Consider the following 18,532-nt stretch of genomic DNA (forward strand, 5'->3'; position numbering starts at 1 on the left):
TGTATATGTTGTCTATACGTGATACTGCTGTGATACTGCTGGAACTGCCATGGGGGCTGAATCAGGACACTGGCTATATATCATCTGGGGAGTGTGGGTGGGGCTATAGCCTTAAAGCTAAGGAGCCTTCCAGAAGATTCTGAGACTTGCTGCACAGGGGCAGGAAAGTACAATATATGCAATTTCACAGAAACCACAAAGAACAAATATGATTCATTTAAAAGCAAGACAATGTTCTTGCACATATCATACACACAGCCAATTAAATGGACTGTCTTTTAAATCCCACCACATTAGTAAAGAACTTCAGAAAGCTATGTATAATCCATTGCCAGATTCAAGAAAATTCATGCCTTATAGACAAATATTTGACAAACCCAATACAGTACTAGCTACCTGTTTTAGACAGTTTGCCGGTACTCCTGTTACTTGATGAGCTGTCACCTCTTGTCAGAACCGTTATTCCACCAAAACTTGCTGTCTTTGTTATGGCTGGCTTCAGATTGCGATTGGAACTGTCAGAATCTGTGCTACTCCAAGGCCTTTGGTGGTCTGGCCATTTCAATTCATTATCTGTACTGCTTTGTCGGCTGCCAGATGTCTTTCCAGTGCTATCTCTGTTACCTCTACAGCACCAGAAAACAAAAGAGCAAAAAAGACATGGAAAATCAAACATAAAATAAACAAAATTTGTGCTTGATTATGTTGCAGCAAACATAAATGAGAACAATCCATGTTTCTATAATGTGAGAAAGAATTCAAGCCATACAACACCAAAACCCAGGATACTTTATTAATCTACTGGCTAGCTGACCCATTTGTTCAGCGCAGTGGGTCACAGATAATTTTTTTCTAATAGTTATGAAGGCATGTTTAATTTTAATACGGATTTCAGTGCAGTTCCTTCACTGAAATGACATTCAGGAAAGTGACAGCATAAAACTGCTCGATATTTAAATAAAGAGTTGTTTCTTCACTGCCTATAGGATTGAACAATGCTGTTCACGGATCACAATGTTTACAACCAAGAAATAAATCATGTAAAAAGATGTACCATTGTGCATATTTTTAAAAATAAGATGTACCATATACCTCTCTCCATGTAAATAGATCTGTCTTGAAATCTTTAAATGACATCATCCTTAATAAAAGAACCTTATATTTTTAATTCAAATTTTGTGTATAGTCAGCTAAAAAACACAGCCAGTAAGAAAAAGATTCACTAGTGCATTGAATGTTATGTCACCAATTAAGCCTCTGCAGATGAAGCAAAAGGACTGATGATATGGTAATGTGATCTGAAACAGTGGGATGTAAGATTCAGCTACAAAGAATAACTGCAGTGTACTTTCTGATTTGGTCCCAAAGTGCCCATCTTAGAATGCATTTATTATACCTTGGGTGTGTTGCTGTTGTTTCTAAAATAAAAGCAATTGTCATAAGGAGATATTCATTAATCAATTAATTTCATTTTCATTAGATTTCGCCCCATAAACATGATGCTCTTCTACAATTGGGTATTCATGGGAGCTATGAGGGGCAAGGAACAAGATTTCTGGCCTGTAACAATGGAGTTTAACCCTTTCCTTTATATGTTGATCCCAATGAAACTGGCATTCTCCCTCCACTTATCCTACAGAAGGAAAAGGCAGCTTCCACTGCAATGAAGAATGGGGGGAAAGCACACACACCCTCGTGTGCTTCAGTGACATATTTCTATTGCCTTTTAAAAACAAAACCCAGTCATATAAAATATTCACACTTAAAATATTGTCCTTTTTGCCTGGGAACAATTGAAAATGTTTTGGGGAGTCTGAAGGCTTTTCATGCATCATCTTAACACTGCAGATGTTTTCACTGGCCCACTCATCCTCTATATCCCAGCACACAAGGTTTTATTGTAACCTTAAACCTCTTAATTCTGCCTTGCTATAATTATCCCTTCTCACTGAACTTCCGTCTGCCCTTCTCTTTTGCTCCTGTCGACTACCTGCATATTTATCCACTTCTCAAATAATTACCTGGCCTTTTCTTTCTACAAAGCCTAATGGCAACAACTTCTTAGAATTATGAAAAATGCTAGCAAAGATTACATCTCAAACTGGAAAAAACATATACAGTACAGTCTCACTTATCCAACATAAATGGGCCGGCAGAATGTTGGATAAGCGAATATGTTGGATAATAAGGAGGGATTAAAGAAAAGCCTATTAAACATCAAATTAGGTTAAGATTTTACAAATTAAGCACCAAAACATCATGTTATATCACATATTTGACAGAAAAAGTAGCTCAATACGCAGTAATGCTATGTAGTAATTACTGTATTTATGAATTTAGCACCAAAATATCATGATGTATTGAAAACATTGACTACAAAAATGCGTTGGATAATCCAGAATGTTGGATAAGTGAGACTCTACTGTATGTGTATTTGACAAAATAATAATCCAGAATTTCAGTTCAAATAACCTATATCCAGATATTCTTCATCCAGAAGGGATACAAAGACATCTTGTAAGCATAAGGGGTTTCCCATCACTACTACAGACTGTTACAAATGGCTTGGTTTGACTTTCAAAGATGTAAACCCACTGCTATCATAGGTTCTGCTCAAAGAGAGGGGAGAGATATACCACCAACATATGGGAAGATACTTTCTGGTTTGATTATATATACAGTAGAGTGTCACTTATCCAAGCCTCGCTTATCCAAGTTTCTGGATAATCCAAGCCATTTTTGTCATCAATGTTTTCAATATATCGTGATATTTTGGTGCTAAATTCATAAATACAGTAATTACAACATAACATTACTCCGTATTAAACTGCTTTTTCTGTCAAATTTGTTGTAAAACATGGTGCTTAATTTGTAAAATCATAACCTAATTGGATGTTGAATAGGCTTTTCCTTAATCTCTCCTTATTATCCAAGATATTTGCTTATCCAAGCTTCTGCCGGCCCGTTTAGCTTGGATAAGTGAGACTCTACTGTATATATATACATGTGTGTGTGTGTGTATACTGTATATATATATATATATAGAGAGAGAGAGAGAGAGAGAGAGTCTCACTTATCCAACATTTTCTTATCCAACATTCTGGATCATCCAACGCAGTCTGTCTCTTAGCAGTCAATGTTTTTGTAATCAATGTTTTCAATACATTGCGATGTTTTGGAGCTTAATTTGTAAAATCATAATTTTATTTGACATTTAATAGGCTTTTCCTTAATCGCTCCTTATTATCCAAAATTTTTACTTATCCAACATTCTGTTGGCCCGTTTATGTTGGATAAGTGAGACTCTACTGTATGTGTGTGTGTGTATATAGGGAAGCCAAGAGCAATATTGTCAGGAAACTCTCAACATGGTCAAGAAGGAAGTGGAAAACTCCACATAGGAGCACCAGATTAAGAGGTTTCCATCTTTTTCAGGGAGTAAAGGCTACATCAGCAGAAGAGAACAGATATTTGGAAGGTATCAGAGAACCTCAAGTAGGGCAGCAGCAGTATTGTGAGATGACACTGGCATGGGCTCTCAGAGAAAACTGCAATATCACTTTAGCTAACTTTTGTTAGTACTGTGAAGAGAGAAGCAAGAGTAAGCCTGGTTTTACTTCTTTAATCTTGAAAATCCGATTATGGCACAATCAAAATGAAGCAAGCAAAGATGCAATTCCCAGCCAGAAGACACTGAACCAACTAAGGAGAGCCTCTGTGTCTAATGTCACAACTGGACTCAAGCTAAAAAGAAATAATTCCTCTACTAATATGATCAGAAGCAGAAAAAAGTGTGAAACTGCAGAATGAATATAATAGGAACATTTCCATGTGAGAATGGTGTGTATAATTTTAATATTTTTTATTTTTAATGATTTAGGACCTCATCAGACCAGCAGGGAGGAAGCGAGAGAAAGCGGAGGAAACCATCCTCTTTGGTTCCTTACCAACTTTCCACATCTTCTGAGATGTGTGGTCATTCCATGTCATTTTCCATCATTTGTTATGCTTTCCCTGCTTCCGCCCTGTTTTCTACAGTTAGGGATTGGCTAATACCCAACTCTTAAAAACAGAGTGCATTTTCAGGTGCTGGCAACAAGAATTGCATGCATTGTGGAATGTCTTCTCTGGGACTCTGTTTTGCCAGCACCTGAAAACGGAGAGAAGATGCAGAGAAGACTGTGTCTGATAATGTTGTGGCTCAGCCATCATGGCCCAGGTTTCATCGAAAGTTGGAGTCAGAAACAGATGAGGAGGCGGAATTCGTAGACATTCCTGCTCAGAATTCAGGACCCATGGCCTTGCAGGTGCCGGATACGCTAATTGCCAAACATTCCGAATTCTCTCCAGCATCAACTACACCAGATGGTACAGACTTGGACTTGGGGAAGAATGAAAGTTTTAATCGGAGAGATTTTGTTACCCAAGACAGAAGTAGAAAACAAGGATTGAGAGGAAGTCAAAGACTCGCTCACAAACTAGATAATCATTAGTTTTCCCATGAGAACTTTTCATGGGCCCTGTACTCCCTAATTCTTACAGACTTGGGATTCCTAAACCCAAATGCTGAAACCCAGACTCCCTTAAAAGCCAAGAAAGAAAGGGTCCCAGGAATGTTGCTTTCTTAACTTCGTGGCTCAAAGCCAGACTCCCTTGAAATAAAGAAGGAAAAAGATCCCAGGAATGGAAAGGGAAGCCTTGTAAGTTTTCCACTGCCGCCAATTGCCTGGATCTTCCCGGATCTTTCAGCTGCCTGGTTGAAAACAGATATTTTATTTATTTATTTATTTATTCATTCATTTATAATGTTATTTATTTCTATAATTGTATTTTTACTTTGCTTAATAATGTGTTATTATGTTTGTTATGTAATGTTTGTGTTGTTTTTATGATTGCAAACCGCCCTGAGTCCCATCCGGGAGATAGGGCAGTATATAAATAAAGTTTTATTATTATTATTATTATTATTATTATTATTATTATTATTATTATTATTATTTACTTATTTATTTGCTACATTTATATGCCACCCTTCTCACCCCGAAGGGGACTCAGAGCGGCTTACAAATTAAATTTACATACAATATTATATTATTAGCATAGTACAATACTGGCAATAAATTACTATATTGTACTATATCAATATATTGTAAGATTATTAGTAATATTACATGTAAAATATAATATATAATTAATATTATTATATTGTATTACAATATAATATTATGAATATTATATATATACAATATGTTATAATTATTATACATTATATATATATATATATATATATATATATATATATATATATACACACACACACATATAATTAGAATAGCATGTAATAACATACATATATATAGGGGAGGGGCCGTCAGCTGATGCAAAGAGACAAGTTGGAACTCTCTTCATTATCTGATTTTTGGGAAGCTCCTGAAAAACAGATCTACATGCAAGGTCTTTGGAAGAATGGAATTAAGTAACTATATGTTTTTAAGCTTGTATAATGTGTTTTTATTAATTATTGTTAATTGTTTAAATGTATTTCTGATTTTTATTGATTTTGTTGGGGCATTGAATTTTGCCAGTTGTTGTAAGCCGCTTTGAGTCCCCTCGGGTGAGAAAGGCGGGGTCAAAATGTTGTAAATAAATAAATAAATAAATCTGGGTGCCAAACGAAATTCGGATGCCAATATCAGATTGCCCTCCAGTCAAACTACATGAGCCTACTAATAAAACAATCAGACATAGGATCAAAAAATGAAGAAAGATAGAAACTTATCAATTTTTTAGGCCATAAAAGTGGAAAACCAAGGTAACATCTGGGTATTAATGGGCACAGAAGATTTACATAACTTTAAAGTGGATGATGAAGACACTGAAAATGTCAAAGGATTTTCTATCCTTTTCAATGAAAATGAAGGCTGTCATTAAGAAATCAAAAGGCTAAGACTAGGAAACACACCAAGTAACTAGACAAGGGCCTCAAGTGTAAATAAATGTATAATTAAATACCGATCATGATGTCACACCTCATAGTCTGATGACAGTAAATGCAATATAACATAGAGTTTCCATACCTGAAGAGCTGTCTTTTTTTAATAGTTTCACTGCATATGTTATCTTCCAAAAACCTGGTGAAAACATAAAAGGGAGTAAACAAATGAGAAAAGAGAGTCATTAATTTTTAAAAATATAACTCGATTCTTAAACTATTTTAACTATTATTCCACCACCTTTCGTTTCACTAAAGCAGAGATTCTTCAGGAAAAGACAGGCTATCCTTTATGTAATGACCACAAATAAAGTTCCGGTCTATAATGACGTATTTTTAATTTGAATTGGGGACAGGGGTTTTTTTGGGTTTTTTTCATTTTCAGAAGTTTTTTTTAAAGTTTTTTTATTGTAAATAGTGCTACGTAAAATTATACAAACGTTCAGAACATTTTCCATCGGTAACACATGTTTACATTCTTCATTTTTCTTCCTCCCTCTCCTCCACAGGAACAGTTTACAAATTTTCTATATTTATTACAATTGTTCGATCATGAGGATAATCTTGTTTAATTCCTTATATTTGTCTTTCCCCTTTATTCTGTAAATTAAGTCTTTCCATTTTACCTCCCATGTCTTTCTGATTTGGCCTTTTCTATAGTAACTCTTCTTTTCACTAATGTAGTCTTGGAGGAGGTAGTTGCTAAATATTTATATCATGTTTTAATGTCCCATTTCTTTTGGTCCTTCCAGCCTAAGGCGACTGTGGCTTTAATTGCATCTAACATAGAATTTATTAATTGTTCCCATTTTTTAGTTCCCCCTTCACCTTCAATTTTCTGGAGGAAAAATTGTCTCTTGTTCCAATCTATTTTTATTCCTAATAGTTCCTCCATTTCTTTCTTAATTGTTTTGTGGAACTTTTGAATTTTTTCGCAATCCCACCACATGTGGGTGTATGTTCCGGTTTTCCCGCAGTTGTGCCAACATTGTTTTGGGGAGGTTCTGGTTATATGGGCTAGTTGCACAGGCGTTCTATACCATTTTGTGTGGATTTTACGTTGCATTTCCTTTATCTTTAAATGTTTTATTTTATTAATTTAATTTATCCAATTTTCTATTTCTCTCTCATTACAACTTAGTTCCTCCTTCCAGATTTCTGTCAAGGTATTTTTTATATTGTATAGTTTTCCTGTGATTATTTTGTAAATGCATCCTATGGTTCCTTTATCTTTATCTACTTTCCATTTTATTATTTTATCAAGATCTGTCTCTGGGATTTCCTTGCTCTTCCATTCTGTTAACTTTTTAGATAACCCTCTCCATAATAACCAATTTCCATGACCGCACTTATCTTTTAGCTCCTCCCATTGCATTACTGTTCCATCGGGTTTCAGTATGTCCTGGATCTTTGTTATGCCGTGTTGTTTCAATTTCTTTAACATGTTCCGGTATAACTGGGGATTTCTATTCTCTATGGAACCTATTGGGAACATATCTATTTTATTTATTGGAAGTTTATCTTGTCATTTTCCCCAGCATGTCATTGTTGAGGTCAGAGGACCCCCTTTTAAGTTTTTTTAATTCTCTTTTTCCTATTTTCCCCATAAAACATGATCCATATTCCCATCCATTTGTTAATTTCTCTAATCTAGCCCACCTTTTGGGCTCGCCAATGTCCAGTTCGAGTAGCCTGGCCAATTGGCAAGCTTCGAAATAGTTTTGGAGGCAAGGTGATCCTGTCTCCATTTTCCTGTGGACTGAAGAATATTGAATTTGAAATTCTATTTTTGCTAGAGGCAATTATCCATTTTTTAATGAATTATCCCATTTTTTAGTTATTTTAGGAGGAATACTAAATGGGAGAGTTTGGAATAGATGCAAGAATTTAGGTAGAATTGGGGACAGGTGACATTTTATTTATTCTATGTTAAAACACTTATTTTCATGAATACCAGCATGTTTGCCAAGTCTTAGTTCAGTTAACATTTAAAATACCCATTATTGATTGTAATAACATTATAGAAAAAATGATTATGTTTTCCAGTAGCAAAGAACATTTATTGAGAAAAGAATTGTGTTCCTCTGCAATTCAGGATATTCACAGAGGTGATCCCACCATGGTATAAGATGCAGAAAGAACATTGTATACAGCATATTTTGGAGCATTAAGAATAAGTGGGAGAGACTAGAGCAGCTGTGTTTTGAAATACTTTTTTTAGAGCTTCATTTTTTAGCATAGCTTTATTTGAACAACTGGGGTCCTTTTATACTACAATAGTATAACAGATGATCCATTTCAACGATCAAAAAGGCATCCTCTAGAATCCTACCCTTTGTAATTTAGCGAGGCACTAGAGCAGCTCTCTTGCTGAGAAGTCTAAATCTTTATCTCTAAATGACAAATCTCAGGTTTCCACAGGATGCTGTCATGTGATGTATATGGATTCATAATTCTATAATGGTGTAGTGTGAACGAGCCCTTAGTGGATTGTTTCCCCCAACTCATTACAGAAAGCAAGGGGTATCCATTTAGATGTTTAGGAACAGATACATTTCTCTAGGGTGTGTGTTTTTTTAATCACACGTAATACAACTAATTGGAGCCTATCCAATTACATGTTACAGCACATCACAGTGAATCAGTATTTTAATAACCTTTCATTTAACTTTAAACAGAAAAACTATCAATTACAACAACATTTTATTATGATCCAAAGACCCTTATTGCACCGTAGGTGTACTGACTTAAGTCTCCTGTTCTTTCAAGTTTTATACTATTGGTTCATGTCAATCACAAATAACTCAAATACAGTGGTTCTCAGTATTTGGTTCTTCAGTTATTTTGGACTTCAGTTCCCAGAATTCCTGACAATTCATTATGCTAGTTCAGACTTTTGGGAGACTGAGTCTGAAACACTGAGAAGGTCCCTAGTTGAAAACCACTGCTCTAATAGGAGTATACATAAAACTGCAGTTGTTAAACATAATAACATGCATCTTTTCACCTGTTGTCCACAAAAAGGTTTTCTTGGGAGCAAACTGACTGAAAAACAAACAAAACAAAATGGATTTAATGCTCTAGGCAACACTCAATAATTACAGTTCTCCAATGAAAACGAATTCACTTTCCATGTTCAGGCTACAAGCTTACAATTCATGCATCACTGAAGCAAGGCATGTTGGGAAAGTTCTTAACAAGGAAATGGAAAATGTAGTTTGGATGGTTATTCTATATTACTGCAGCTTCTTTTAGTAATAATGACATATTCCTATGATATTTGTATTTAAGAGAAAAAGAGAAAGGCGTGCTTTGTTTGTATAGTGTGGAATTACAAGGCCTACTGGCTTAAAACAAAAGTCCCAAATCAAACTTGTGTTGGATTGCTGTGAGTTTTTCAGGCTGTATGACCATTTTCCAGTAGCATTCTCTCCTAGCATTTCACCTGCATCTGTTCCTTGCATCTTCAGAGGTTTCTGAAGATGCCAGCCACAGATACAGGTGAAATGTCAGGAAAGAATGCTACTGGAACATGGTCATACAGCCTGAAAAACTCACAGCAACCCAGTGATTCCAGCCATGAAAGCCTTCGACAACTCATCAAACTGGTGTTGCTTAATTTCAATTGAAATCAATGCCACAAATCAGTTGCACCTCATTTATCAATTTCAGTGAGGCATAGAACTAACTACCTCTGACAAGAAGTGGATCAGAAATGACAAATAGAAAAAAACTATGCAAACCTGGAAAATTATAGAAGGCAAGAAAATGAAAAGATAGGAAAACAAATATTCCATGATTTAATTAAAAGATTTCAGTGTAAGAAAATGAATGATAGAGAGAAGGGTTTTGTTCAGGATAAAAAAATGGTTAGAGGAAAAATAAATTCCACTGTAACAGTCATTCATTGCTTATGTAGAGTAAGTGGTCTGTGTTAATTATTCCATGAACAATTATTATTGGAGTTGGCTTTTAATTTCCTTTTTGTGTCATGTTCACAAAGAGAAAAAATTGCTACTAAACTGAACATTGAAGTTAAGAAAAAGGTAAGAGAGAGAAAGAAGCAGCAAAGTAATCTAGTGCAGTGCTTCCAGGAATGTTGACCTACACAGTAGTAGAATGGCATCAGCAGGCATTGTATCTACAGTATTACAAAAGTCCATTTATTGTGTATATTCCCACTAATGGTGTGATACATTTAAATATAAGGTATCCTGAAGGACCAATGATAAAGCAGAGAACGCAACAGCAATACTTTCTAGTGCTCCATTGTGAGCTGAATACAGGTTGAGGCATTTATAAAAACGTAGGTGGCACTGCTTAGATGACCTTGAGTTAAATTAAACTATGATGATCCCACCTGATATTTTAATAATATTCAATGTCCCATAGGTTGTTCTGACATGCTAAAAAAATCATTTGCTTTTTAAAATTGATAATAGAAACTACATGCAATATTTTCTGTAGCTTGTAAAGTACAATGGTAGAAATGTTGATGTAATTTCTGGATATTGCTTGTTTTCCATGAAAGCAGCACTTTTTAGGAAAAGGTACATGGTTTAGTACAGAGGTAGGGAACATATGGCCCTCCAGATGTCAAGGGAATAATTCTCCCATCAGCCCTTTACAGCTTAGTCAATGGTAATAGATAATAAGACTTACAATTGAACAACATCTGGAGGACTGTGCCTCCACTATTCCTGTGTTAGAGAGTGAAAAAAAAAGATGTTCACAGTGGAAAAACAACGTAATCTTTCTCCTTTGTATAACAATTTCATTGTTTAGTCATCTTAAGCAGCCTACTCCATTTAATTAAACAATCCATATTATTTATAAGATAAATCACAAAAGCTCTACTTATTCAACTCATTAATAAAAAAAATGTTCTCCAACCTTGAAGGCAATTATTTCGAAAGAGGTTATCTTGTCAGTTGTACTTATTCATTAGTTCTTTTTTCTGTGCTACATACTCTGTGTGGAAATTATGAGATATTGTGAAAGGTGTGTGAGATAACACCAAGGTTGCTTTTTTGGGGTGGCTCTATAGCTGATGAATACTGATGCTGTTTATGTCAGGCATAAGAGTAATTAAGCAGTGGGGAATTATACCCTATTGAAAGTGTGAAATATCTGTTACATTTTTAGTATTTTGAAAGCTATCATGTAATAATCAGCATTACAGCCTTCTGTGTATACTCAGTAATATTGTCGAAGAGATAAGCAAACACTATAAAGGTTCAAAACATAAAAGGAGGTATGTATATTAGAGCATCATGCAAAGGCCACAGAAATAGTCAGGCCTGTCTGAGTATAGAGCTATCTTCTTTCTATGTCAAAAATATAAGCAAATACTATAAAGGTTCAAAACATAAAATGCAATATGTAATCTAGAGCATCATGTATATACAATATTCACCTGAGAGTTAACAACAATAATGAAAATAATAATAAGTACAGTCAACTGTTGTAATACACATTAGTATTTTCCAGACTGTAATGTTTAAAGGAAACTGTAATAATTAAGGCTTAAATGTGGACTAGAGTCAAAACATATCAACTAGTCTCCACTATTTAAACAGTTTCTGAAGACTGCAATTGGATTTGGCAACCAACATAGTATAAACACATTCAACCTTTGCAAATAATATTTGTTAATATATCTTTTATATAGCGGCGCTCCATGCATGCATGCTGGCCACATGACCTTGGAGGTGTCTACGGACAGCGCCGGCTCTTCGGATTGGAAATGGAGATGAGCACCAACCCCCAGAGTCAGACATGACTGGACTTAACATCAGGGAAAACCTTTACCTTTTAATATATCTTTTAAGACTTCACAGGTATTGAAAAGCTTATTCTAGAAGAAAAACCTTGACCAAAAGTTCTTTTGATTCTTTGAGTTTCTGTGTTGATGACATCAAGTGTATACAATATCTCTTGAAATTACAGTCTATTGGAAGTAAGTTCAGTTTATCAAGAGTAAGATCCCAAGTCTGGAGAACAACTATGCATGGATGTTGATTCTGAGTAGTTGTAGGTCAAAATGAGCCGTTTATAGCTCCCCAGCTAGGAGAACAGAATGCTGTTTCTAAGTAGCTGGCTGTAGATTGAAATAGTCCATTTACTACTGGTTCCCGGGTTTATTTATTTATTTATTTATTTCAAACATTTATATCCCGCCCTTCTCACCTGAAGGACTCAGGGCGGTGTACACAATTGGCAACAATTCAATGCCTACACATAATTGCACACACACAAAGCCTTGATGATTACAGTTTCCTTTAAACATTACAGTCTGGAAGATACTACTGTATATTACAACAGTTGACTGTACAGTAGAGTCTCACTTATCCAAGCCTCGCTTATCCAAGCCTCTGGATTATCCAAGCCATTTTTGTAGTCAATGTTTTCAATATATCATGATATTTTGGTGCTAAATTTGTAAATACAGTAATTACAATATAACATTACTGTGTATTGAACTACTTTTTCTGTCAAATTTGTTGTATAACATGATGTTTTGGTGCTTACTTTGTGAAATCATAACCTAATTTGATGTTTAATCGGCTTTTCCTTAATCCCTCCTTATTATCCAAGATATTCGCTTATCCAAGCTTCTGCCGGCCCGTTTAGCTTGGATAAGTGAGACTCTACTGTACTTACTATTATTTTCATTATTGTTGTTAACTCTCAGGTGAATATTGTATGTACATGATGCTCTAAATTACATATTAACAACAACAACTCTTTATTGATTAGTCAATTTTGACCATATCAAAACATGTGAAACATACAAAACATACACACTTACCCATACATACAGTTAAACCATGTAAAACCATGTATAGATACAAAGCATCCCGCCCTACTAGCCTGCCAACCTACTCCTAGGTATTTGTGCAAATACAGAATAAAAAGATTAAAATTAAAATTAATTATTCCCTTAAAGTAAGGTTTAAGCAGGGGCAAAGGTAAGTAAAACTAGTGGCTTGTCCATAGCAAATTTTAAATTTGGATTTTGTTATTGGCATTAATATCACAGCTCTCCGCTTCCATCTTCTCGTGGATGGCCAGTGCTTTTTGCGTAAAAAGGGTCAGTTTTAAAATAGAGTTTTTATCTGAGCCCTGTAGAAGGATGTGCAATTTCTCCTTATTCTCTAGATGAGGATGGTTCTCCAGCAGAGGCTCTAAATAGAAAGATCGAATCTTGTTGTAATAGGGGCATTTTAAGAAAAAGTGTTCTGAGTCCTCCACTTCTGCATATGCCTCACGGCACCCACAGGTTCTCTTCGTATAGGGGATATTCTGATGTCTACCTAGCTTAGACTTAATGTCGAGTTGCTCGAATCTAGCCCGGGTAAAGAGTTTTCTAATATATAGTGGAAGAATAAAAAAGAGGTAGGTTTCCATGCCCACATTTCATTTAAATTTAGCCAGGTATGGAGTGGCTCTAGCTTGTGCTATGATCATAAGATCATTTTGTGCAGCAATGTCAAGGGCTCTTTGGTAGACAATTGAGCACACTTTAGCCCCAAAAATTTTTAGCTCGAGGGGGGCAAATCCTAACTTACTGACAGTGTGGCCAAGTCTGCTTAGCCATGATGACCATTCTTTGTGGTTTTCTTGCTCTAATAGGCATATGGCTGGGAGTCTATGTGGTTGCATTTGTCTTATTTTGTACCACCAATTGATCAAGGTAAATTACATATTGCATTTTATGTTTTAAACCTTTATAGTATTTGTTTATATTTTTGACATAGAAAGAAGATAGCTCTGTACTCAGAGAGGCCTGACTATTTCTGTGGCCTTTGCATGATGCTCTAATATATATACCCCCTTTTATGTTTTGAACCTTTATAGTGTTTGCTTATCTCTTCGACATTGTCTAGTATAGATATCTGTGTGTATTTATCATTATACTCAGTAATAGCCATGTCTATCTTCTGTGCTGCAGAAGTTGGCACAAGGCCATGACATCTCCTGGAATACCCATTTCTCAATGCTGATGTTGCTCTCCATGGTACAGAATATAGACACCTTTTTATTATCTTAATCTTGTTTTTTAAAGAAAGGGAAAGGAAAAGCCAAGAAGCTTTAGGGGAAGCAAGTTAGCTTTTATCCTGTTGAGAGTCACTTTGCTATTTTATATGCAATGCTCCATTTGCTTAACGCTCTTGCTATCATAGCACTGCGATTGCTAATGCTACCTTAAATTTTTTTCACTTGCCATCAAGTCACAAATGTGAAGGAATGTAGGGCAAAACACTGAATATACTTATGCATAAATGAATTTGTTTAAGGGCTAACTGAACAATCCCTACATGCTTAAAATACATCTTCTATGACAAACCCTTTCTTCTGATACTAATTTTCTATTTCCCTCAAATTCATATCTTTGGTTTATATGTAACATACTCATTGATTATCAAGACCTCAAAACTAAACAATAATGGGACTTCATTAACTATTTTAAAAGCCTAGAAAGAGTACTGAAAAAAATAATCTGCAGAAAAAACACTGCGGTTTGCAAGGTAAACTGCTTAATTTCACCATCAATTCTTCTGTCGCTATGTAATAGGGAGAAAAAGAGGGCATCAATGTTTAATATGATGGTGATGGTAATTTGTTTTGTCCATTCAGATAATAGGCTAGATTTGGAGTCATGACTGTCCAGGAATGATTTTAAGTGTTTTTAAAATCCTAAAAAAAGTAATTGGAATTTTAAAAGTAACATAGCCCAAGATTGGTTTTCAGGTTTGTTCCTGGGGTTATTTGGGATGCTGAGTCAGAAAACCTGATGGACCACATTAGTTCCAGTTTCTTAGATATGGTCATCATGATTCTTTATGGGTGAGCAGGTGACAACTGATATATGGCATATGTTCTCTGTATCTCAAAACCTAGATGTCATAGGGAAAAGCTGTTTTCATTTTTGGAATTAGCAGGTCAAATATACCCACAAACAGGTCTAACATCTGAGGCACCAAAATGTGTGTTGGCCAGTGAGATTCATATTTTAAACTTTTAATGGTTCATAAAAAGAAATGAGACTATGTTAAAGATATACTAACTTATGCAACAATATTATATGACTATTATGACAGATTACAGCTTCCATTTCCCAGAAACTATTTAGCTTTTTAAACAAATGTCCTTCTAAAAACATGATTTGGGTTTGTTTGTTGCCTTTTTGGCAGTCTGTGTAGAGATGCCTAAGTAGTAGAAAGTTGGCCCTCAGACACATAGCAATTGCCCACTCATGGTTCAGAGGTTGTGCGATTGTCCTTTGCTGATTTTCCTCTTCTCTATATGAATGTGGAAGGTGAATGAAGTCCCCAACATAAAAGATAATTACAAAATTTTTGTAGAACTTTCAGTGCCAATGAGATCAGGGGATATTACTCTATCTTGGTGGCTTACAGAGTGGTCCAGGATGAAATCTAGCCTACATTGTATCATCACAACATGGGATGTGGCATCTAACCATGCCTGAGTGTTTGCTGCATCAATCTTTATTGAATGACCTTTAACAAGAGAACAGTAAAAAGAAATCATTCTATTTCTCAAAACATTACAGAGGAGTAATAGGTTACATAATAAAATGACATGTCACAATGATAGTGTATTGGTAAGAAGAGTATGCATTTAATGACTGCAGAAGATTTTATGTCCAGTGTCATACTAACAATTAACCTAAAAAGATGAGATAGTCTGCCAGGCAACTAGATTTTTGGCTTCATTTTTAAAAGCTTTTTTTTCCTCTTGAAAAGTCAAGATGACGATACTACATACTCTAATGCCCAGTTCAATTGATTTGCCTTCAATACTGCAGTAACATCAGCACAGCATAAAGGTATCTTCGTATACTGATGTGCCTCAATATAGCCTAGTGTTATCACTCACATGAACACACCTGGTGTATCACAGCTTGTCAAGGCTGGAGCAGGCTGTTAGGTTGTCAACTAAATGAACAGTCAATTTGTAATTAGAGCTCAAACGATTTGTCAAATATTGAAGCTACACCTAATTTGAATTTGTGGCAAAATCTACATTTTGCTGAAGAACACTGTTCCCTAATTAATGTCAAAATGAAACTGATAATTCTGAAGCTGTTTAAGAAGACACAACAAGAATATTGCATTGATGTATTAAAACAATTAAGTAAATGAAAATGTCAACTCTTTTGACAAAAGGGCACATCTGATGTGTTCTTCTGCAGTTCTTTATCACTGATCCCCACGTCATCAGTTATGTAATCCAAGCCACTATGTTTACATAGCTGTCAGTCTGGCCACTTTTCTCCTTGACAGCATCATCTTACACTCATGCCAAATCAGAGGCTATAGTACAGCATAAAAACAATAGTTGCTGCAATGATAGTATTACTTATGTTCATTGTTTTTTCATTCCAAACATCAAATTTCAAATCGAATGGCAAAAAAATTCCCCACATTTCTTGCATGGATATGTATTTCAACTTCCTTACAAACATGGATAGTATTGCAGACAAAGTTTCAACTGGTTAATGAAACTTCGTTCTAATATCAAGTTAGAGTTGAGGCTGCATGTTTGAATCCATGAAATGTTAACTTTTCTAACTAGTATAGTTAGTGTGGTGTAATGGTTTGGGCATTGGAATAAAACTCTGAAGACCAAAGTTAAAATCCCCACTTGGCCACAGAAACTGTCTGGATAAACTTTGGGCAAGTCACTTTTTTTCAGCCTCAGAGGAAGCCAAGGCCAACTTTGCTCTGAAGAAATTCTGCCCAAAACAACATGTGCTAGGTGGGCTTCAGGGGTGCTGCAATTTGGAAACAATTTCAAGGCACACAACAATAGTCATATACATCCAAAATAGCCTAGATTCCAGGCACTGTGTTTACATCATTATTTTGATTGTGCTTCCTTATGTAAAAATTTCCCCAGGATGTTTTTTAAAAAAGAAGTAGAAAAAGAGAACACATTTCTACATAGATGCAGCCATTTCTTTAGAATCTATACAGAACAAAAATCTAAAGCAGGGGTCCCCAAACTAAGGCCCGGGGGCCGGATGCGGCCCTCCAAGGTAATTTACCTGGCCCCCGCCCTCAGTTTTATAATATAATATTTTTATATCAGTTTTAATAATATAATATATTGTATATACATATAATATTGATAATAATCTTATGTTATATAATATAATAGTAATAGTAATACCATATAATAATATTAATTATATGTTATATACTACATATTATATAATAGTATAGTGGTATAGTTCAATGTAGTAATGTATAATGCTAATATTGTGTTATGCTAATAATATAATATATTGTATGTACATAAAGCTGCTCTGAGTCCCCTTCGGGGTGAGAATGGTGGGATATAAATGTAGTAAATAAATAATTAATTTTAGACTTAGGCTCGGCCAAAGTCTAACATGACTTGAAGGCACACAACAACAACAACAATCCTAATTAACTTGACTATCTCATTGGTCAGTAGCAGGCCCACACTTTCCATTGAAATCCTAATAGGTTTATGTTGGTTAAAATTGTTTTCATTTTTAAATATTGTATTGTTCTTTCGTTGTTGTTGTTGAACTACAAATAAGACATGTGCAGTATGCATAGGAATTTGTTTGTATTTTTTTCCAAATGATAATTCGGCCCCTCAACAGTCTGAAGGATTGTGGACCGGCCCTCTGCTTAAAAAGTTTGGGGACCCCTGATCTAAAGGAACAATTCCCTGGCGAGTAAATATCAATTCTCCGGTAAGTAAATAAATGTATATAAAATATTTATTTTGGCATAGTGCGTTAAAACACTGAGCTGGAGACCGAAAGGTCCCAGGTTCAAACCCCGGGAGCGGCGTGAGCAGCCGCTGTTAGCTCCAGCTCCTGCCAACCTAGCAGTTCGAAAACATGCCAATGTGAGTAGATCAATAGGTACCGCTCCGGCGGGAAGGTAACGGCGTTCCATGCAGTCATGCCGGCCACATGATCTTGGATGTGTCTACGGACAATGCCGGCTCTTCAACTTCGAAATGGAGATGAGCACCAACCCCCAGAGTCGGACACGACTGGACTTAACGTCAGGGGAAACCTTTACAGAGGATTTTAGTTAAACCTCTGCTTATTCATAACTGTAGCTACAGAGAAAAATCATTATCACTGATCTTGGAGGTGTCTACAGACAATGCCGGCTCTTCAGCTTAGAAATGGAGATGAGCACCAACCCCCAGAGTCAGACATGACTGGACTTAACGTCAAGGGAAACCTTTACCTTTTATTCTACAGATAAATTACAAACAGCAAAACAGAGAAGACTGTTGAGTCTTTGTTTGATAGCAATTTAGGCATTATTGTTTATTCTTTCTAGCATTCTCCATGAAAGAACTTGCTCATTGTCAATCAAAACAAAAAGAAAATCCAAAATCAAAGGTTGAAAAAATCACCATCATTCTGGATTTATATTAGCAAGTGAATAAACAAATTTTGCTAAGATATTATAAATGTATACAGTGTCCCTCACTTACTGCGGGGGTTACATTCCAGGA

At 35.5% G+C, this 18,532-nt stretch overlaps 1 protein-coding gene across 18 annotated transcripts in view; it reads right to left on the bottom strand.

Moving 5' to 3' along the window:
• arpp21 (cAMP regulated phosphoprotein 21) overlaps window positions 1-18,532 on the bottom strand; it is a 249,253-nt gene that overhangs the window by 102,467 nt on the left and 128,254 nt on the right. For 16 of the 18 annotated variants that reach the window (XR_010007196.1, XR_010007195.1, XM_062984203.1 and 13 more), the window contains 3 exons: window positions 9,000-9,037; window positions 6,078-6,131; window positions 394-626 (listed from right to left, as the gene is read on the bottom strand). Coding sequence is in view for 16 of the 18 variants with exons in the window: in XM_062984203.1 (XP_062840273.1) it covers window positions 394-626; window positions 6,078-6,131; window positions 9,000-9,037 (325 nt within the window). In the remaining 2 variants the exon portion in view is untranslated. The remainder of the gene's footprint in view (window positions 1-393; window positions 627-6,077; window positions 6,132-8,999; window positions 9,038-18,532) is intronic. The other 2 variants (XM_062984204.1, XM_062984207.1) reach the window with 1 other exon arrangement.

This window comes from Anolis carolinensis, chromosome 6, assembly GCF_035594765.1.
Source record: "Anolis carolinensis isolate JA03-04 chromosome 6, rAnoCar3.1.pri, whole genome shotgun sequence".
Taxonomy (NCBI): Eukaryota; Metazoa; Chordata; class Lepidosauria; order Squamata; family Dactyloidae; genus Anolis; species Anolis carolinensis.